The sequence below is a fragment of the Schistocerca gregaria genome, chromosome 5 (genome assembly GCF_023897955.1).
Source record: "Schistocerca gregaria isolate iqSchGreg1 chromosome 5, iqSchGreg1.2, whole genome shotgun sequence".
NCBI lineage: Eukaryota > Metazoa > Arthropoda > Insecta > Orthoptera > Acrididae > Schistocerca > Schistocerca gregaria.
This window is the reverse complement of record NC_064924.1, coordinates 381,378,615-381,402,832: the sequence shown is the minus strand read 5'-3', so window position 1 is coordinate 381,402,832 and position 24,218 is coordinate 381,378,615. Positions and strand designations below refer to the sequence as shown.

At 42.5% G+C, this 24,218-nt stretch overlaps 1 protein-coding gene across 2 annotated transcripts in view; it reads right to left on the bottom strand.

The window, feature by feature from the left end:
* Positions 1-8,830: 8,830 nt before the first annotated feature.
* The window catches only part of LOC126272317 (cytochrome P450 6k1-like), a 127,837-nt gene continuing 112,449 nt past the window's right edge, over positions 8,831-24,218 (bottom strand). For both annotated transcript variants that reach the window (XM_049975100.1, XM_049975101.1), the window contains one exon: positions 8,831-9,290. In XM_049975100.1, coding sequence (XP_049831057.1) covers positions 9,124-9,290 — 167 coding nt within the window. In that variant the 3' untranslated portion in view covers positions 8,831-9,123. The remainder of the gene's footprint in view (positions 9,291-24,218) is intronic.

Here is a 24,218-nt window from a genome sequence, read left to right as displayed (position 1 = left end):
GTGTGGTTGAGGCATCCAGTTGTCTCCTGTGTGTGTGTGTGCGCATGTCATCCTGCAATGCTGACAGTGTGCTGGCTTGGCTGAGTGGTGGTGCAATGCCAGTGCCTCTGACAGCAAAATCTTCTGTACTTGGCAACTAAGGCAGCCGCAGCCGAAGCATGGCTGATGTCTCCAGCTATCCTGTAAATGCACTTTGGCTGGTGTGCTACATTTCAGGGCTCGGTTGACCAAATGGCAGCTCTGCAACTAGTGTCTCAGGGCGGGTTGCCTTGATCTGAGGATGAACTGTGGATTCTGTACAGCAGTCGCAATGGTGCCCCATGTGTCGCAGCCCCAGACAATGTAAGTCAGTAGTGGCCAATGCTTTAATCAACTGGACCATATTGGAAGAAGAGGAGTATGTTTGTGCTACCCATAATATACTTAACACTAACACTAACCACTAAGAGAAAATAAATAAATAAAGAAAGAACAGTATGGACCAATAAGATAATAGCACCTCACACACACACACACACACACACACACACACACACACACACACACACACACACACATACATATATATATATATATATATATATATATATATATATATATATATATATATATATATATATATATATATATAACTCACTTCTTGGACTGAACTGATACATACTTTGGGCTGCTTGCAACTTATGGATCATGGATTGGACACCCCTGATTTAAGTAGAAAAGTGGCTAGGTATTTGTATACTCCTCTGGCTCCACTTGCTTGGGATTTGTTACGCCTTGTAGCATGGGTACTAAACACTTCCACAGTTGCTGGTGTGATAAGGCTTCTGCCCTCTTCTGGTTATGTGCTACTAGTTTGCTCGTTTTCGACCAAATTTGGTCAGTGTGATTATCTTCAGTATTCTTTACACCATATAAGGAAATGTATTCTGTTAGATATTCAGAGCTGCATATATAGTAGTTTCCTGTTAAACAGGTCTTTCTTCTTGTGCAGCATTTTATTGATGCTCCTACTTCTTGTGGACCATTTCGATTGCAGCTTCTGACCAACCTTTATGTGCAAATTTCTAACTGTTCAGAAATTAATGTCGCTTATTTTACCTTTATTTGGTTAAAGATATGACTTAAGATTTCCGTTATTTGTTGAATGGTATGTTGGCTGTTGTTTAAACAAAAGTTCTTAAAAGCATAAGTCAATCTCATTGCCTCATAATGCATATCTTTTAAATCATTTTTTGTATATATTATCATGTCCTCCTCGCCATGTCCGGCGACAATGACTCTATCAGTCGTTTAGTTTGCATTGTGGAGGACTCGGATGTGGCTTGCAAAACCGAGCTTTGCTTTGAAGATGCGGTTGCCCAGTGGAGTTATGCGTACAGATGTAATTAGGCTTGTGCTTAGATTTGCAGAACTTTTGTTTATCGTCCAGGTTCTTTAGGTGGATATGCTCGAATTGTTCCACACTCTTGTGTACAGCTGAGCGCCACTCTCATCAGTGCAATGCAAGCTCCTCCCAACGTTTGCTCGGAATGCCATAGACTGTGATATGGCGTTTGATGGTGTCTTTATATCGCAGGTGTTGGTCACCTTGCCGCCACTTTCCACATGAGAGCTCTGAGTAGAACACCGCTTTGGGAAGTCTACTGCCATCCATGCGTATGATATGGCCACTCCATCTCAGTTGGTGTTTCATTAAGAGAGCTGCAATGCCAGGTAGTTTCACGCGACGCAAAATCTCCGTGTTTGGAACACGGTATTCCCATTTTATGCGGAGAATTGATCTCAGACAGCAAATATCAAAGGTGCCTAGCGTCCTAATGTCAGCTTTATAACAGCACCAGGTTTCTGAGGTGTAGAGTAAAGTTGGTAATATTATTGCTTTGTAGACCGCAATTTTAGTTTTCAGTCTGAAGTCATGTGATTTCCATACTCGGTGATTCAGTTTGCCGAAAACTGATGCTGCATTGGCTATACGAGCTGCAAATTCTGTTGTCAAGCTGTTGTCACTTATAATTTTGATACCTAGATATTTAAAGTGTGACACGTTTTCCAAATGTTTGTTGTCTGTATTGGAGCCCCTAAGTGGTTGTTGAAGGACTTGCGTCTTGCTTATGACTAAACCAAATCTTCTGCAGGAGGCATTTAGCAGGTTCGTGTATGTTTGGAGAGATTCAAGAGAATTAGCCACCATGCATACATCGTCTGCATAAAGAATTTCTAAGATAGATATTTTATTTACGCAATTTTTGTTCTGAGCTGAGAGATGTTGAAGATACTTTTGTCTGTTCTCGAGTCAAGACCCATTTGACCACTGTAGGCTTTGGTCGCGTCTCTCAAAATAGCTGCGAAATAAAGTGAGAAGAGTGTGGGAGCCAGTACACAGTCTCGTTTTACACCGCATGTCACGGGAAACTGGTTTGAAAGCTCGTTTTCATGGCGTATTTTTACCATCATGTTGTCAAGAAACTGTCTAATCAAATTAATATTTTCGTCAGGGCAACCAGTTTTCTTCAGTATAATCCAGAGAGCTTCCCGTGGGACTCCGTCAAATGCTTTTTCCGGGTCTACAAAGCACATGAACAGAGGCTGATGTTACTATAACCTTTTCTCTTGCATTTGTTTACAGCAAATATGGCATCCACTATGCCTCTGTTGGGCAAAAGCCTTAATGGGTATCTGTAGCACTTTTTCTGCAATGTGCGTTAGCCGGTTGTTGAGTATGTGAGCCAGGACTTTCCCTGCTGCTGAGAGAAGAAAGATTCCCCAGCGAGAATTGCACTCAGAAATGTTACTTTTGCCTTTGTAAATCTTGCAAATGCAGGCATCTTTCCGATCTTGTGGAGTTATTTCGCACTCCTAAAGCTTTTAAATTAGAACAAACAGTCGGTTCATAACGTTTGGTTTACCACATTTATAAAGTTCTGATGGTAAGTTGTCCAATCATGCCGATTTGTTATTTTTCAGCTTAGCCAATGCTGAAATGAATTCAATGAATGAAGGGGTACAGCAAGTTGTTCATCGACTGGCAGGCCTTCAAGTGATCCTATGTACGGAATATCAGTCGTCTGATGGTTGGGATTAAGAAGGTCTTCAAAATGTTCTGCCCACCGTGAAAGGATATCACTCTGCTGCTTCACCCATCAGCCGACAGGTTTTATCTTTGTGGCTTCTAGATTGTCACTTAAAGATATTTTTGATCCCTCGTAATATATCTGTTTATTAATAATATAGATGGGGTCATATGTTCTCTTTGTATTTGACTTTTGAGGTTTGCTTTTTCTTTTAGTTGTCAGTTTGATTTTAATTTTGGAAATGTAGCGGTTTGAATCAACGTCGATACCACACAGCACTTTAACTTTATAGATTTTCTTATGGACTTTCTGACTCATGGCCACATGATCTATATGGAGCTCTCCTAGCTTGACGTTAGGGCATTTCCATTTCATTAACTTATGTGGTCTTCTCTTAAACTTTGTTGTCTTCAAAACCAACCCATTTGTAGTACAAAACTCAACTGTTCCCCGTTGTTTGTAACTTTATGCTCTGGCCATCGCCCCAACACACCTCGAAATTTCTTCTCTCGTCCTATCTACGCATTACAGTCCCCAAACAGAGTTTTAATGTCAGTATCTGGTATGGGCCTTACTAGTTGATCAAGTTCATCCCTGAATTTTTTCATTCCATCCTTGTCAGTTCTATTTTTAATATTAGTTAGAACATTAATATTTATCAGTGAGTACCTTTTGTTTTCCACCTTAATTGTTAACAATGCCATTATTGAGGAATTGGATGAAAAATCCTCAATGGAATTCAGTATTCTATTATATACCAAAAAACGCACACCGACTTGGGGAACATTTTCTATTGCCCTTTCTCCTGGTTGTCCCTTATAAAGTCGATATCCTCCTGATTCTTTCGAGTCCTGGTCAGTATTACGTAACTCTTGAAGGGCTGTGATAATTGTGTTCTGTTGTTCTAAGACATCTGTTAAATGTTTCAATATATCAAATCATGCAAGGTTTATAAATGAATGAAGCGATTTCATAAATTCACTGTAGCTAGATTGCCATATTGTTACAAAACGCAACACTCATATTGAAAAGCTCAAAAAGGTTTGCATTGTTGCCTCGCACTTCAGATTTCTGCCACGAGAGCGTAGCAGTAAGCGGTTAGGCAAAAAAAAAAAAAAAAAAAAAAAAAAAAAAAGCGACAGGCGCCAAGGAAGCATATGTTGAGCTTGAAATGCATTCACGTCACACTCCCGCAACACTGCAACGACACTTAAGAACGAAGTTCAGCAAAACTGACAGCTCCATTCGGCGATGGTGCGCACAGTTTAAAGCTTCGGGATACCTCTGTAATGGGAAATCAGCGGGTCGCCCTGTTGTGAATGAAGAAACGGTTGACCGCGTGAGGGCAAGTTTCACACGAAACCCACCAAGGTCGATGAACAGATCAAGCAGAGAGCTGACATACCGCAACCAACCGTTCGGAGGATCGTAAGGAAAGGAGTGAAGCTCAAGCCTTGCCGCCTGCAGTTGCTACAAGCTCTAACTCCCAATGACAAAATCAGACGCTTTGAATTTTCGGCAAAGTAGCAACAGCCTATGGACGGGTTTTGTGAAAAACTCATCTTCAATGACTATACAACAATTTTTGTGAGTGAACAGGGACAATGTGCGAATCTGAGATTCATATAATGCCCATACTATCGCGCAGCACATTCGAGATTCACCAGAACTTAATGTATTCTGTGTAGTTAACAGTCCCTTTTGCCTCTGCAAAAATACCGTTACGAGACACATGTATCTGAACATTTTGAGAAATTGGCTCATCCATAACTGGAGACCGACAGTGTGGAATTCATCTACCAACGGCCAGTCCACTCCCATCATGGGGTTCGCGAATTCCTTAACAGGAAATTGATAAACTTATGGATCGTTGTGGTGGGGTTGATGGCCAGAAATTCGTGTCACGGCGCCACACTCTCTCGACCTAACCCCACGCGTGACCGAGCGAGGTGGCGCAGTGGTTAGCACACTGGACTCGCATTCGGGAGGACGACGGTTCAATCCCGCGTCCGGCCATACTGATTTAGGTTTTCCGTGATTTCCCTAAATCGTTCCAGGTAAATGCCGGGATGGTTCCTTTGAAAGGGCACGGCCGACTTCCTTTCCCGTCCTTCCCTAATCCGATGAGACCAATGACCTCGCTGTTGGGTCTCTTCCCCCAAACAACCCAACCCAACCAATAACCTCACGTGATTATTTTTGTGTGAGTTTATGTGAAAGGGTCACGCCGTTTTAATACCTCGCAACACCGCGCGATTCAACTTGCTGGCCAAACGGAGACCAACATTGTGGCTCCTTTCAGTTGCTGTCAGGTGCTTATAACGCCGTCTCGTACGTGTAAGCAGCATTTCTGTGTCGTTCACAGTGGTCACCCAGCACCTGACACTGTTATTACCTCTTACATACCGTAGCAGGAACATTAATGCACTCTCATGGTTGATCTTCGTCTCATGGCGAATTTCAACTTTAAATCATTTACATACCTGCCGATAGCGTGTTACGTTGACATCGGAACATATCTTCTTGTGCATCACTTTTTTGTCAGGTAGCGTCTATATATTCCCTCTTCCTTTCACATAGGAAGGCAATGGCAAACCACCTTGCCTGGTACGGCAGTGTGGGTCTCCCGCATCGTCCGTACTAGGCAAGGTCTTAGTGCTGGGGGTCGTACTGTTAGCAAATGTCCTCACGTCGATCGTCCTCTGACATAGCCTCTTAACACCAAATTTCGCCGCAGTGTCCTAACGGTTAAGTTCGTCGTACGTCCCACATTGGTTTCCGCAGCTATTTCACGCAGTGTTGCCTGTGTGTTAGCACTGACAACTCTACGCAAACGACGCTCCTTGCGCTTGTTAAGTTTTCCGTGGTGAGAGGTAAATGTCTGAAAGTGGTATTCCCGGCACAGTCTTGACACTGAGGGTCTCGCAATATTGAACCCCTAACGATTTTCGGAATGGATTGTCCCATATTTCCAGCTCCAACTACCGATCCGCGTTCAGAGTCTGTTAATTCCCATCGTGCGGTCATAATCACGTCTGAAACTTTTTGACATGAATCACAGGAGTAGAAATGACAGCTCCGCCAAAGAAATGCCATTTTATACTTCGGTACGCGACGCAACCGCCACCTGTATAAGTGGATATCTCAATGCCATGACGTTTGTCATCTCATTGTATATTTCTTAGAATCTGAGTTGATAAATCACATTTATCTACAGTCTTACACACTTAAGATCAAGGGATTTTACTTTGAGGGTAGCTTATGGTTTAAATCTTTCCAATATTGTTTTTTAAGTAAACAAATAAATAAATACGTTCTTTATTGACACTTGCCCTTATTTAAGACTTAGTAGAAACAGTGTCATACATAATTTGCTTTATGAAATTCGTTGGTCCTTGGCTTACAGAAACGACAGTTTCCTGTGGGCAAAAAAAAAAAAAAAAAAAAGAAAAACGACCCTGAGTAATATGTGTCAGTAGTGCAAAGGATGCGACTGGGTATCACTTTTAATTAAGAAGTATGCGGCAGTAACGTGCCTTTAATATCTACATCCATACTCTTCAAGCCACCTGACGGTGTGTGGCGAGGGTACTTTGAGTACCTCTATCGGTTCTCTTTTCTATTCCAATATCGCATTGTTCATGGAAAGAAAGATTGACGGTAATCCTCTGTGTGGGCTCTAATCTCTCTGATTTTATCCTCATGGTCTCTTCGCGAGATATACGTAGTAGGTAGCAATATACTGCTTGACTCCTCGGTGAAGGTATGTTCTCGAAACTTCAACAAAAGCCCGTACCGAACTACTGAGCGTCTCTCTTGCAGAGTCTTCCACTGAAGTTTATCTACCATCTCCGTAACGCTTTCGCGATTACAAAATGATCCTGTAACGAAGCGTGCTGCTCTCCGTTGGATCCTATCTCATCTATCAGCCCTATCTGGTACGGATCCCACACCGGTGAGCAGTATTCAAGCAGTGGGCAAACAAGTGTACTGTAATCTACTCCTTTTGTTTTCGTATTGCACTTTCTTAGGATTCTTCCAAAGAATCTTAGTCTGGCATCTGCTTTACCGACTATCGACTTTATTTGATTATTCCATTTTAAATCACTCCTAATGTCTACACCCAGATAATTTATGGAATTAACTGCTTCCAATTGCTGACCTGCTATACTGTAGCTAAATGATAAAGGGTCTTTCTTTCCAAGTATTCACAGTACATTACACTTGTCTGCATTGAGATTCAATTGCCATTGCCTGCACCATGCGTCAATTCGTTGCAGATCCACCTACATTACAGTACAATTTTCCATTGTTACAGCCTCTCGATATACTACAGCATTATCCGCAAAAAGCCTCAGTGAACTTCCGATGTTAGCCACAAGGTCATTTATGTAAGATGTAATGTGAATAGGAACGGCCCTACGACACTTCCCTCCGCCACACTTGTAATCACTCTTACTTCGGAAGACTTCTCTCCATTGAGAATGATATGCTGCTTTCTGTTATCTAAGAACTCTTCAACCCAATCACACAATTGGTCTGATAGTCCATATGCTCTTACTTTGTCCATTAAACAACTGTGGGGAACTGTATCGATCGCCTTGCGGAAGTCAAGAAACACGGCACCTACCTGGGAACCCGTGACTACGGCCCTCTGAGTCTCGTGGACGAATAGCGCGAGCTGGTTTCACAAGATCGTTTTTTTCGAAACCCATGCTGATTCCTACAGAGTAGACATCTAGTCTCCAGAAAAGTCATTATACTCGAACATAAAACGTGCTCCAAAATTCTACAACTGATCGACGTTAGAGATCTAAGTCTATAGTTCTGCAAATCTGTTCGACGTCCCTTCTTGAAAACGGGGATGACCTGTGCCCTTTTCCAATCCTTTGGAACGCTACGCTCTTCTAGAGACCTACGGTACACCGCTGCAAGAAGGGGGGCAAGTTCCTTCGTGTACTCTGTGTAAAATCGAACTGGTATCCCATCAGGTCCAGCGGCCTTTCCTCTTTTGAGCGATTTTAATTGTTTTTCTATCCCTCTGACATCTATTTCGATATCTACCATTTTGTCATCTGTGCGACAATCTAGAGAAGGAACTAAAGTGCCGTCTTCCTCTGTGAAACAGCTTTGGAAAAAGGCTAATCATTCTTCTCTGAGGTATAGTCTGAACGTATGCCAAATGTGACTGTTACGATACAAGAAATTGTGTCATGATACACCTTCTGCGGATTATAACCGAACAGAACTGACCAGCTTTATGGGGTAGTAGGAAACGTCTTGAGAACCAAACTGAGGATCACGACTAATATCTGAAACTTCATTACGATGCCTGTATTGTCATGGACGACGTATCTAGGCACGAGTCTCTACTCTCGCTATGTTCCTCAAGACACCGTTTATAATCCATCGAAGATTGTATCATCTTGTTGCACTCTACAGATGGAGCTGCTACGATTAGTGCCTTCCTTATAAGTAAAACTGGGTAATAAGGTCAATATTTTCGCTTAATTCCCGGCCAAACAACATGAAGATACCATTACAGATGAAAGCTATTCACAGTAACCACTGTAATATATTATTTCATACGCAACAGTCACACTGTCAGTATGTTACAAATAATTATCTTTCATACTGTTTTCCTCGGTGTTAAATAATCCATAAATTCGCAAACCGATATCATAACCAAAGACAGCCTCCTTTTTTTTAAAAAAATGAACTTTGTATGTAGCTTCTATCATGAAGTAATCAAAAATATGTATTGAAAAATTGCACTTTATGAGTAAGTGTAGAGGTACATAGTAGTATCACCAAAACTTCTTCGAAAGTGATTATTGCTTACCATAGACAAAGAGAAGAGGAAAAAAAAACAATTAAAACTAAATCACAAAACACATATAAAAATATTTATGATTAAACCGTAGAAATTGAATGCAATTAAGCGTGGACAAGTTACGTAGAACATTTGACTTTTAACACATTTGGTGGAGTGACATGGCTTTATGCTCTGTCATTTCTATCTTTGTTGTAGCCTCGTTGTTAAGGCACAAACTCAGTCGCGGGGAAGAACGTTAAGCCATGCTCCACCCTTCGGTGTCATGATCTTGCGTGTAGGATCAATCCTGAGTGGCATCTTGGTTCGGTAACATACTCGAAGTTCCACCTCTGAAAGAATTGCAGCTATCGCCATCTTCAGGATCAGCAAAGCAAGCTCGTTCCCTGCAACACAATAAGTTAGACGTTAACTTAACGTTCGTCAGTACATTTTCACAGGAATAATACATAATGGCAACAAAGTTTCATTCAAATTTCGCTACTCTGCGAGAATTACATGAGTGAAGAAGCTAAAGTTGTATCAGAACTATGGTAGATAACTGATCTGTGCAGTGGAGCAAATACAAAATAGAGCGACCATTTGTTGTTTTGGAACGGCTGCTAGTGATGGTGTTTCTACAGCTACAATGGCAGCATGACAAGCAATAGCCTTTCTTTCATAGTTGCGAATGATTTTCAAAGAAAAATATGTGATCAGGCAATATAAAAAGAAAAACGTAAAATGAACGTAATGATGGTGCAGGCAGCTTTTTGCTACGTTATTATTCTTTTCAGACCAGACGAGCATAATCTGAGGCATGTGCTCAGTGATCATGTTGACACTGATATGACTTTCAATGCGTTCCTCGAAGTATGTAAATGAGCATGGAGTGAAAATGCTTGTAATTTTCAAGTTTTAAGCGAAGTTCATAAGAAAAGACTGAAATTGCAATCCGGTGGTGTTATTAAAACAGCTAATACCAAAAAACAACATCTATAAAAATTAAATAAAGTCTCGACTCGACGTAAATCAAAGCGAAAGCTTATCGACACAAAACTCAACACACTTCGTCACAACGCCCAAGAATAATATCGCCATACCCAATGTGGTGTTAATAACTTTAAAGGTACACTCTAAAATAAAATCGACGCACCACGAAGGAATTATCCGAATGGGGCGGAAATGGGCAGATGTGATGTACTGGGTGATTAAGAAGTCAGTATAAATTTGAAAACTTAATAAACCACGGAATAATGTAGATAGAGAGGTAAAAATTGACACACATGCTTGGAATGACATGGGGTTTTATTAGAACAAAAAAATAAAAACCACCCCATATTGCTAGACGCGTGGAAGATCTCTTGCGCGCGTCGTTTGGTGATGATCGTCTGCTCGGCCGCCACTTTCGTCATGCTTGGCCTCCCAGGTCCCCAGACCTCAGTCCTTGCGATTATTGGCTTTGGGGTTACCTGAAGTCGCAAGTGTATCGTGATCGACCGACATCTCTAGGGATGCTGAAAGACAACATCCGACGCCAATGCCTCAACATAACTCCGAACATGCTTTACAGTGCTGTTCACAACATTATTCCTCGACTACAGCTATTGTTGAAGAATTATGGTGGGTGGGCGTATTGAGCATTTCCTGTAAAGAACATCATCTTTGCTTTGTCTTACTTTCTTATGCTAATTATTGCTATTCTGATCAAATGAAGCGCCATTTGTCGGACATTTTTTGAACGTTTGTCTTTTTTTGGTTCTAATAAAACCCCGTGTCATTACAAGCATGTGTGTCAATTTTTACCTCTCTATCGACATTATTCCGTGGTTTATTAAGTTTTCAAATTTATACTGACTTCTTAATCACCCGGTACATGTACAGACTGACAAATGATTAAAATTTCAGAAAAACTGAATGATTTATGCAAGAGAAAGAGCTTCAGAAATTTACCAAGTCAGTAACGTGTTGGTCCATCTCTAGACCTTATTCAAGCTGTTTTTCGACTTGGCGTTGACTGATAGGCTTGTTACGTGTCCTCCTGAGAGATATAGCGTCAAATATAATTGGCGCGTTAGGTCGTCAAAATGCCGGAGATAGTTGGAGGGCGCAGCCTGTTGTGCTCCAAAAGTTCCCAGGTGGAAAGAGATTCGACGACCTCGTCATACGGCACGTTAACAAGGATGCCATTCCTTTTCATAACAGCACCCCTTTGGTACGTCGATGGTATTCTAGGGCGTGTTTTGTTGTCCTACATGGCAAGCTATCTTGGGCTTGTACTTCAGCAAGATAATGTTTGCCCGCACACGGAGAGAGTTTCTACTGCTTGTCTTCGTGCTTTCCAAACCACACCGTGGCCACCAAGGTCTTCAGATCTTTACCCATCTGAGGTCGTTTGAAGCATAATAGCAGGGCCCTCCAACTAACACGGGATTTTGACGTTCTAACTCATCGATTGAGCAGAATTTGGCACGATATCCCTCAGGAGGACGCACAACAAATCTGTCAATCAGTGTCACGCCGAATGACTGCTTGCATGAGGGCCAGAGGTGGACCAAAGCATTACTGACTTGCCCAATTTGTGAAGCTCTTTCCCTTGAATAAATAATCCAATCTTTCTGAAGTTTTAGCCATTTGTCTGCTTGTAGATGTGCATCACATCTACCGATTTCCGTCCCATTCGGATAATTCCTTCGCGATACGCATTTTTTTTATTGTCCTAGAGTGTGTATTGGACCTCAGTTTCATTTGGAACATTGACGAATTGCTAATGGCTCGTGAACCATTGTTTGAAAGAGTATAAAATTTTGGCGCAGTGGATATTTTTATATCATAATGAAAAGGTAATGTCATCAAAGGACTCCATTTTTCGACACTATAAAGCTGTTGGCTTCCCTCTCACATCGATGCAGCAGTCTATTTAGTGAGAAGCATGTCTTCTCATGGACCGCCTACATCTTGACCCTGAAGTCAGACATACCAGTACTGACCTGATGAGACGTTTTCGCTGCAGCGAAGGTCTTGCACAGAAGTATCTCTCTCTCTGTCTCTCTCTATCTCTCTCTATCTCTCTTTCTCTTCAGCCTTCCAAGTACACTCAAATGCATAATATGTTTCTCAGATGTGTGTGTGTGTGAAAAAGAGAGGGAGAGAGAGGGAGAGAGATATGAATAACACCGATCTGCACAACTTACGTCAAGCTTAAACAGTCTTTGAAAATACTGTAGTACTGGCAATATTTTTTTTAACATGGCGCCAGTTTTATGCAATTTAGTAGTAGTAGTAGTAGTTTTATTCATCCGTAGATCTCTTTTTACAAGGATATAGGACATGTCAAAGTATTTACAAGCTTAGATCAATTTACAATAAGCTAATTCGTATACACATATATTTACAGACTTCTAGTTAGAGACAATCATTAGATTTTACTCCTGGTATACAATAATTTATTTACAAATAACTCATTAAATAATGTAATGCCACACTATTCACTCATATTTCACTATCAGTCACTGCACACACTATACACACATTGTTTCATAACACTTCACTCACTACACACACACACACACACACACACACACACACACACACACACACACACACACACACACACACACACACACACACACACACACACACACACAGGTGATCCTTGGGCCATTTTCTGTACTGCAAGTTCCCATTTGCTATCCTGAAAAACTGAGTCAGCATCCCTTCATAATGAGTGAGATGTTGAGCTCAGAAAGAGGAAGAGGTGTTAGTATTGTGCTATGCATAGCTTGAGGGGAGAGTGTCTCTAGAAAGGAAAAAAGAAGAAAAATAATAAAGTGAAGGTGTTATGTGGAATATTGGATGTTTTATAATCATCATTATTATTATTATTTGTTTGTATAACATTTTTTTATCAAACCCCTACTCTGCTTTATCTAAGTAATCCTTCAATGTATAAAATGTATTGCATAACAGGTACTTTTTAGCTGCCTTCTTAAATAAGTGTATTTTTGAAATTTCTTTAATCTCTTTTGGTAATTTATTGTACAGTTTTATTCCTTGGTAGAAAATGCTGTTTTGAGTTTTATGTTTATTTTTTCTTGGTAAATGTAAGTTGAGTCTATCTCTTGTTGCATGGTCATGGACAGAGCTGTTTGTGCAGTGATTGCCAATGTTACTTTTGATGTGTACAACTGACTGGTAAATGTGTTCACATGGAGCAGTTAAAATTCCCAGTGTTTTGAACAGATCTTTACAATAAGCTCGACTACTATTTCTGGTTATTATTCTTATGGCTCTTTTCTGGAGTTTGAAAATTGTGTTCATATTTTGTGGATTTGTTCCCCAAAAAAGAATGCCATAGCTAAGAATTGAGTGTACATATGAATAATATGTAACTAAAAGACACTGCATGTTACACACAGATGATAGAATTCTAAGGGCATAACATGCTGATGACATTCTGTTTGCAAGTACCTTTGTGTGTTCGCACCACTTCAGCTGAGAGTCAATATTCATTCCTAGAATTAAGGTTATTCGTTTTTCAGTAATTAGAATACTCTAGTATTGGCAATATTTTTATTTGAATCTGGATACTGTTTTTTTCCACATACACAACGGCTTTGCCGCAGTGGATACACCAGTTTCCGTAAGATCACCGACGTTAAGTGGTGTCGGGCGTGGCTGGCACTTGGATGGGTGACCATCTGGTCGCCATGCGTTGTTGCCATTTTTTTGGGTTCACTCAGCCTCGTGATGCCAATTGAGGAGCTACTCGACCGAAGAGAAGCGGCTCCGGTCACAGAAAACCATCATAACTACCAGGAGAGCGATGTGTTGACCACACGCACCTCCTATCTGCATCCTCAGCTGAGAATGACACGACGGTCGGATGGTGCCGATGGACCACTTGTGGACTGAAGACAGAGTGTAACATTTTACACAGTTCAGATGACGGTTAGGTGTTTCTTTAAAAAAATAATACAAATCATTTAAATTGAACATGTAATATACAAACTGTTTGCATGTTTGATTAGTATTTTCTGCATTTCCCACCAGTATGCCGTCATTGAAAAAATATCGCGGCTTGTGGCGTCATGATATGTCATATATAAGGGATGAGACGTTACTGATAAAAGGGAGTGTAGCTTGTGACACATACGTTCCAGGTCGTTTAAGTGCAAAGTGGCCCCCATCTTGGAGTATCACACCAGTGGTATCACGTAATTCAATACTGGGTTTAAGTGCAAAGTAAGGCACGTAGTACGTACCTATACTGCTTTTGCGAACACGCATTTATTCACTATTATAAAATAGATCTTCTCTAAATTTAAAGTTACACTATCCTTGCGCTCCTTAAATTTTAAGTTTGGTACCCAAGTAGAGACAATCACACTGAAATGTGGGCTGTCAGATACAGGTACAAAGATTACCGAAATCGGAGCTCACGCCACCGTGAACAGAAGTGCCAATTTCTCATAGGGGGCTGCTGTTATGCGGATTTGGTTGAGAATTACGTCAGAAAATAGAAACTTGTCTGTAGTGCACCCACTTGTGAAGGCAATTCAGGGCTCTTGGTCGCAGGCTCTCGGCCATGAAGACATTACCTAAGGCATGCGCAGTGCAGAAAACGAACACACGAAGTAAAACAATAAACTGGTAGCCAAGATCGCAGGAATTCTTTTTATTCCATGATATCATAAAAAGAATTCGTGCGATCTTGGCTACCAGTTTATTGTTTTAGAAGCATCTAGATCGCTCCCGCATGAGCACAACGTGCTCCCTACAAAACACACGAAGTATCATCTCATCTGTTAGCAGTCAAGTCCGTAACTGTGACAGGCTACAGTTCAAAATGGTTCAAATGGCTCTGAGCACTATGGGACTCAACTGCTGTGGTCATCAGTCCCCTAGAACTTAGAACTACTTAAACCTAACTAACCTAAGGACATCACACACATCCATGCCCGAGGCAGGATTCGAACCTGCGACCGTAGCAGGCGCACGGTTCCGGACTGCGCGCCTAGAACCGCGAGACCACCGCGGCCGGCACAGGCTACAGTATTCGCTCCATCTGCAGGCGAAAGGCTAGGGACAGCAGTCAGTGTAGACCTAACACAGACGACCCCTCTCGCCGACCCTGAGCTTCATTCTCTCCTTGTCCGTCATAATCTCGGATTATACAGCCATTGGACCTTAGCCACGTTCACATTCTTTTCTGTTTTATATTTCTGAACGTTTAATTGTGTGTTCAAAGGCCTCTACTAGTGGAGACCATCCTCAGCAACCCAACGGTCATACTGTAAGGAGAAATAGATTGCGGTATTTCGGGATAGATTGCGGTATTTCGGGATAGATTGCGGTATTTCTGGACATAGGGGGCCTCGTCCTTCTCAAGAGGCGTCCTGACAGAGTTGTATCCCTCCGCCTCCGTCCTTCAGAAAATGGCTCCATTGTTTCCTCGACCTACTCTATCATATTGGATGATACCAATCTGGAGTTATAATAGACCTGTTAGGAAATTGATTAAATTAAAAATAATAATAATAACACTAAATATCACAAAATCTAAAGTTAAGTTTTTTGAACATATGCTGTATTCGAACATTATGAAGTACCTCGAAGAAAACGATATATTGACACATAGTCAGCACGGATTCAGAAAATATCGTTCTTGTGAAACACAACTAGCTCTTTGTACTCATGAAGTAATGAGTGCTATCGACAGGTGATGTCAAATTGATTCCATATTTTTAGATTTCCAGAAGGTTTTCGACACCGTTCCTCACAAGCGTCTTCTAACCAAGTTGTGTGAGTATGGAACATCATCTCAGTTGTGCGACTGGATTAATGATTTCCTTTCAGCAAGGTCACAATTCGTAGTAACAGACGGAAAGTCATCGAGTAAAACAGAAGTAATATCCGGCGTTCCCCAAGAAAGTGTTATAGACCTTCTATTGTTCCTGATCTATGTTAACGACATAGCAGACAATCTGAATAGCCGTCTTAGATTGTTTGCAGATGATGCTGTCATTTACCGTCTTGTAAAGTCGTCAGATGACCAAAACGAATTGCAAAATGATTTAGATAAGATACGTTTATGGTGCTAAAAATGGCAATTGACCCTGAATAAGGAAAAGCATGAAGTTATTCACATGAGTACTAAAAGAAATCCGCTAAATTTCCATTATGCGACAGGTCACACAAATCTGAAGGCTGTAAATTCAACTAAATACATAGGGATTACAGTTACAAATAACCTAAACTGGAACGATCACATAGATAATATTGTGGGTAGAGCAAACCAAAGACTGCTATTCATTGGCAGAACACTTAGAAGGTGCAACAGGTCTACCAAAGACACTGCTTATATTACGCTTGTCCGCCCTGTTCTGGAGTATTGCTGTGCGGTGTGGGATTCGCATCAGGTGGGACTGACGGATGACATCGAAAAAATACAAAGAAGGGCAGCTCGTTTTGTATTATCGCGAAATAAGGGAGATAGTGTCACAGTCGTGATACGTGAAGTGGAGTGGCAATCATTAAAACAAAGGCGTTTTTTTGTTGCGACGGGATCTTCTCATGAAATTTCAATCACCAGTTTCCTCCTCCGATTGCGAAAACATGATCACGATAAAATAAGAGAAATCAGGGCTCGTACAGAAAAATTTAAGTGCTCGTTTCTCCCGCGTGGCGTTCGAGAGTGGAACGGCAGAGAGACAGCTTGAAACTGGTTCATTGAAGCCTCTTCCAGGCACTTTATTGTGAATAGCAGAGTAATCACGTAGATGTAGATGTAGATGTGTTATTGGTGCTAAAATGTTAGTTTCATTACTTTCGTCATTTGCTCTTCTTTGTCCAATCCAATGTATGTGAAATCTTATGGGACTTAACTGCTAAGGTCATCAGTCCCTAAGCTTACGCACTACTTAACCTAAACTATCCTAAGGACTCACTCACACACACACACACACACACACACACACACACACACACACACATGCCCGAGTGAGGACTCTCTAACCTCCGCCGGGACTAGACGCACAGTCCTTCTGTGTTCTTGGCGAATTTTATTCTTCATTCTTCCAGTTTCTAGAATTTTTATAATGTTTGCAAAGACAGATCGTGAATCCTTGGCACCATCTGCATATTCCTCAGCATATGATTGCATCGCTGTTGAAGTAGACTAGCGACATTCGCCATAAACGACATTCACTTTTTCGACTGTAGTGGACATTGTGCATGTCCCAGCGGCCTTAGAGCAAGTAATCTGGTTGCTAAAACAGCAGAAGACAAACTGATGGACTTCAAGAGGCCAGGTAAACACAAGAATCATAGCTGAGTTACGTGTCAACTTACATTTTGGTATAATACGACAGACGTTTGTGGAGCGTCTTCTCCTAACGGCGGGACAGTGGTATACGGCGCATTTATCTTAATACCATATGATCAAGTCTCATACATGTTATGTCGTTGAAGTTCCATTAGAAGAAAACAAAGCTTATGCATTTATTTGGTGACTATAAACGATAAAAACTGCATCTATCAGCCACAACATTCTGACCGCTGCCCACCGCGACGTTCGATGCCGCCTGGTGGCGTTGCGGCCGTGTGACGCGGTAACAAAAGTGTGTTCAAATGGTTCACATGGCTCTGAGCACTATGCGACTTAACTTCTGAGGTCATCAGTCGCCGAGAACTTAGAACTACTTAAACCTAACTAACCTAAGGACATCACACACATCCATGCCCGAGGCAGGATTCGAACCTGCGACCGTAGCGCCTAGAACCGCTCAGCCACCACGGCCGGCTAACAAAAGTGTGTAAGCGGAGCAGACACGAACGGGGGACCATCCTAAAGAAGATATGGCCTGCAACTAGGGAAATCCGTTGAGAGAAGCGACTCTGATAAAGGATAGATTATTATTACGCGGAGCGTGTAAACGAGTATCTCGAAACCGACGATACTGTTAAAATATTCACGAGTTTCTGTCGTCAGCATCTACGGAGATCGGCAGAAGGACAATGAGACTATGACTAGGCGTTAAATAATTGGAAGTCGACGAGTCTCCTCAGGATGTGGGGTTCAGAGGTTTCTTTGCTCTGTAAAATAGGATACACTGTGATCTGTGGCACCTCGATCAACCGAAACATGTCGGCTCTTCAGGTGAATCACATTTTTGCTACATTTGGTCGATGGTCGTCTCCACAAACGTCGCGATCGAGGAGAACGGGGGCTCGAAACGTGAAGCGCGCCACGGACGCAGGCTGGTGGGAGCAGTATTTTGCTAAGGAAAATACACTCTTGCACTTGCTTGGGATCGGTGGCGGTAATCGTAGACACGCTGACAGGTGCGAACCACCTGTATCCCTTCATCCGTGAAGTCTTCTCCAACGGCGATGTCATCTTTCGGAGCGAGAATCGTGCTTCAGTGGTTTGAAGAGCATTATAATGAATTGACGTTGGTGTCTCCGCGATAAAATTCGCCTGATGTTAATCCTATAGAAGCCATATGGGTCGCTGTCGGGGGCCATCACCGCATACGAAAATCAGTGGCCCGTTATTTTCGCGAATTACATGACTTGTGCGTAGACGTCTAATGCCACATACCTCCACAAACCTCCACAAACCTTCCACCAAATTGTCGGATCCCTGATACGCAGAATCAGTAATGCATTTCGTTCCAAAGACGGACAAACAAGCTATTAAGCAAGTGGCTATAATGTTTTGTCTCATCAGTGTAGTTGCGAAAGTCAGGAAATTCGCCATGTTGTTCGTTATTACTTGGTGAAAAGCGCAGCTCGACATATTGATTCACTCTGGATATGTGTGGGGTGCTCCGTCTTAGCTGCCCTGTATATTTGATTGCACCTGGTTATTTACTCTACACTTTCTAAGTTATTCTTCGCATTCTCAGATCATCTTTTCATGGACACTATCGAACATAAGAGAAGATATTTCGGTATATACATGACTCATTATTAAAAAAAAAATGCTGTAGCAGTAAGAGACTCCTACTACCGGTAAGGACAGAGATGACGATGACAAGGACTGACTTGTAAAACGTCCGAAAACGACTTGTTGGTACCAGTATATCTTTCCTGTAATTAGCTGACTAGGAAAACTCTTGAAGTACGAAACACAATATGTCTATAATTTGTGTTGCGTAGTGCACCAAACACATCATGAGGATAAACACAGTAACAAGCCAATAAGTCAATGGGTTTTGGGGCCAAACATCATGCCACATGGCTCAATATCACAGAAACATTTTAACGTCCTCTGTACATCTGCATGGTGACATTATTGGCAGGATTATAAAACTCTCTCTAAACACGCTAAATACCCCCACAGACCCTTGTGGGCCCATTGGTACTGACTGGACGCCGACTCATCTTTCACCAATGGCGTCATTGGTTGCGGTATGGAACTGCCTGGGGTCAGCACACTCCTCTCCTAGACACTGTCACTTTTCGTTACCTGGAGCCACTAATACTCATTGAAGTAGCTCTTCAAGACGTATCACGAGGTCGAGTGCACCCAGTTCCAATTTCTCCACCAAGGAAAAATCTCTGGCAGTACCAGGAATCGAATGTGAATCCTTCGCATGGCAGTCAGGTGCACTGACCATTCAGTTATTGAGATGGACTAATGGAATTGTACAGCTAAACTCGCAAAAGAGACTGATTAAATACTGTACGAATATGTGTGAAATATGTTAAATCCATCTGAAATACACACCGAGGTGGCAAAAGTCACGGGATACCACCTAACATTGTCCTAGTGTAGTGCGGTAACTGGACTTAGCATCGACTCAACAAGTCATTGGAAGTCACCTCAAGGAATATTGTGCCGTGTTGCCTCTGTAGCCAAGCATACTTGCGAAAGTGCTGCTGGTGCAGGATTTTGTGCGCAAATGGATCTCTCGATTATGTCCAATAAATGTTCCATGGGATTCGTGTTTCGCGATCTGGGTGGACAGATCATTCACTTGAACTGTACACAACGCTCTTTGAACCAGATGCGAACAATAGTGGCCCAATGACATGCCGCGTTGTGATCCGTAAAAATTCTATCATTGTTTCGAAACATTAAACCCATAAATGGATGTTAATGGAGTCCAAGTAGGCGAAAATAACCATTTCCAGTCAATGATCGGTTCAGTTGGACCAGAGGACTCAGTCCATTCCATGTAAACACATCCCACACGACTACGCAGCTTCCAGGGTATCTGTTGATGATCTGAGTCCATGGCTTCGGTGGGTTTGCAGCACACTCTAGCCCTATCTGCTCTTACCATCTGAAACAGGATTCATCTGACCAGGCCACGGTTTTCCTGCTGTCTAGATTCCAACCGATATGGTCACAAGCCCAGAGAGGAACAGAGGCGCTGCAGGCGATACTGTTAGCAAAGGCACTCGCGTCGGTTGTCTACTGCCATACCCCATTAACGCCAAATTTCGCCGCACTGTCCTAAGGGATACGTTCGTCGTACGTCCCACATTGATTTCTGTGAATATTTCACGTAGTGTTGCTCGTATTTTAGCATTGGCAACTCTACGCAGACGCCGCTGCCCACAGTCGTTAAATGAAGACATCGGCTGGTGTGTTGTCTGTTGAGAGAGGTAATGCCTGAAATTTGGTATTCTTGGCACACCGTTGACACTGTGTATTGGAATATTGAATTCCCTAACGATTTCCGAAATGAAATATCCATGTCCAACTAACATATCGCGTACCACTCCGTTAATTCCCGTCGTGCGCCTGTTATCACGTCGGAAACCTTTTCAAATTAATCTTCTGAGTAGAAATGACAGTTCGGCCTATGCACTGCCCTTTACCACGTATTTGTGCATATCGCTATCCCATGGCTATTGTCACTTCGGTGTATGTGTGTCTGAAATAAACGGCCCAGTCACGTTAATTTGACCACCACCTATGTTCAGCGTCAATATGCGACAGCCACTTAATGACAGCATGTGGCAGCACAAGCACTGGAGGGGGTGTAAAGTGTGTCGGGAGACGCGGAAAATAGTGCGGTAATTTTTGTAATGCGGAAACGGAGTGGATTATCTGGTGACCAAAAGCTGACGATCTTAAGCCTTCAGGCCAAGAGTGGAAGCATTTCCGAAACAGCTAAGACTGTAGACTGTTCGCTTGCCTCCGTGGTTAAAGTGTACCGTGCTTAGCAAAATGGCGTTATCCAAAACTGGCGCCGAGGCAACTGTGGTAAACCATGAGACACAGATAACAAGGGTGAACTAGGGCTGCGACGATGCGTGCAGGGGAACAGACATGCAACTGTTGAGCAACTGACCGCCTATGATGAACCAAGGGCCTAGCAACAGTGTCTCCCCAACAACTGTCAAGCGAATGTTGCTGTATATGGGCCTCCACAACAGGAGCTTGGTTCATGCATCCATGCTGACTGCTGTTCATCGGCGACGAAGGCTGGAATCTGCGCGTCAGTACCGCAATTGGACGTCCACTGAACGGCGACAGGTGGTCTTTTTACATAAATGAAGGTTTTATGTTCCATCGTTCTGAAACGTCTGAAAGCATACACCCTGCAAACAGGACGGTGCGTTATTGTTTCAAGAACATTTTCGTGGCGTTCCCTGGGCGATTTCATCATTCTGCAAAGCACAATGGATCAAAAACAGTATGAATAGCTTGGCGAACTAATAAAGAAGAAAGGCCGTGACTGGGAAGCTAAGAAACACAGGCAAAAAGGTGGAAACGGTTTTTCACTCAACTTAAGATGTGAACAATAAGAGATATATTGCCTCTAAAGCACAATTACGGTACTGTTTTACAGTCAAAAACCTGAATACTTATATGAAGACGAATGCATGGATTTCAAAAAAAGGTGGGAGACATAGAAAATATGGAGCAGTAAGAGCAGAAAACCGTAAAGAACTATGGGGTCAACACAACAGAAAAATGAATACTGGAAGAGGAGTAACAAAGATCTGTACAGAAAAACTGAAGAAATAAATGTACTGATGAGAAAACTTAGAATGATGTTTTACAGCCATCTGGTTCAAGCAAATGGGAGTAGGATATGCAAGAGAGTTTTTAAAGACGTCAACCAGAGAAAAATCTCCATAGTGCAAGTGACTGCAGGAAATTAGAAGTGATCTGAAAGAGATGAAGATTGAAATAAATGGAATTATGAACAGAGATCCATTTAGAAAGAAGATTTAAGGTACCCATCTTCAGAGGAAACCAAAAAGAAAACTGTAGTAAAGTCGTGAGAAGTTCTGAAACAACAGCACTATGTGTCATTTAGAGCGTCAGTGAGAGAGAGCACCGCGAGTTCCTGCTGCTAAGACATGTGCACCTTTCGTTTATTACATATTTTTACAAGCTTCAAACAGGAGGGGGCTTCAGTAATGGAGAGGAGCTGTGATTGCTGTGTACAGATGTGAACTGAGTTGTTGACCCTTCGCTCACAGCTCCAGGCAGTGTTGGCTTCTATCACACAACTTGAGGCTGCTGCCAAGTGGCATCACTGCGGAGGATCGGACTCGGAGATGCAAGGGACATCGAGCATGTCCCACATGTCCCCCGTTCGATCCACTGCTGTGATTTCCCCAGGTACTGCCTGGATTGAGGTTGACCCATCACCCATTGTCGAGTGGGAGATCATTCAAAAGTCTGGCAGGCAGCGAAAGACTTTCTGAGGGGCGAATCGTAGGGCCTCCCCAGTTCGTTTGGCAAACAGGTTTTGGGCATTATCTGTGGCTCAGGAAGTCTCTAAGCCCGATGCAGTCGTCCATCCTGTTCCAGAAGAAGCTTCTCAGCCCACAAGGTCTAGGCGTTCCCAGAGAGTTTACCACTCTCATTAGGATATGAGGCAGCTATGCCCTTTATCACTGTCGCTCAGCCAGATGCAGTCGCCTGTCCTGTTTCAGAGGAAACCTCCCAGCCTGCAAGATCTGGGCAATCACAGAGGCTGGGATTATTGATGGTTGGTAGCTCCAACGCTAGGCACGTAATAGAACCCCTTAGGAACATGGCTGTCAAGGAGGGGAAGGAAGCCAGTGTGCACTCCATATGCATACCGGGGGAGTCATTCCGGATGTGGAAAGGGTGCTTCCAGATGCCATGAAGAGTACAAGGTGCAGTCAACTGAAGGTGGTGGCCTATGTCGGTACCAATGACGGATGTCGCTTTGGATGGCAGGAGATTCTCTCTGGTTTCTAGCGACTAGCACAAATGGTAAAGACTGCCAGTCTTGCTTGCGAGATTAAGGCGGAGTTCACCATCTGCAGTATCATCGACAGAACCGACTGTAGTCCTTTGGTGCATAGCCGAGTGGAGGGTCTGCATCAGAGGCTCAGGAGGTTCTATGACCTTGTAGGCTGCAGATTCCTTGACTTGCCCCATCGAGTGGTAGGTTTCTGGGTTCCACTTAATAGGTCAGGAGTCCACTACACACAGAAAGCGGATACACGGGTAGCGGCGGCTGTGAGGAATAGACTGGGAGATTTTTTTTTTTAGGTTAGAGGGTCTCAGAAAACCACAGAAAGGGCGTCCGTCTAAAAGGGGGCTGGTAAAACACAGTAAGGTAGTTGTAGAAACGATCGGTATCCTAGTTGTAAATTGTCGTAACTGTATTGGGAAAGAACCACACCTCCAAGCCCTAATAGAAAGCACTGAATCTCAAATGGTTACAGGTACGGAAATAAGTTCAGCTGAAATTTTTTCAAACGACCCAACAGTGTTCAGAAAGGATAGATTCAATGCAGCTGGTGGTGGAGTATTTATTGCTGTCAGAAGTAGTTTACCTTGTAGTGAAATTGAAGTAGATAGTGCCTGCGAAATATTATTGGTAGAGGCTATACTTGAGAATCGGACTATACTATTAATTGCATCATTTTACCGACCCCCCCTCCTCCTAACTCAGAAGATATAGTCGCTGAACAGCTCAAAGAAAACTTGAGTCTCATTTCAAATAGGTACTCCACTCATACAATTAAAGTCAGTGGTGACTTCAATCTACCCTCGAAATGTTTGAAAAATTATACGTTTAAAGCTGGCGGCAGGCATAAAAAGTCATCAGAAATTGTACTGAATGCTTTCTCAGAAAATTATTTTGAACAATTCGTTCATGAGCGCACTCGAATCGTAAATTGTTGCGAAAGCATACTTGACCTCTTCGTAACAAATAATCCTGGACTAATACGGCGTTCAAATGGTTCAAATGGCTCAGAGCACTATGGGACTTAACATCTGTGGTCATCAATCCCATAGAACTTAGAATTACTTAAACCTAACTAACCTAAGGACATCACACACATCCATGCCCGAGGCAGGATTCGAATCTGCGACCGTA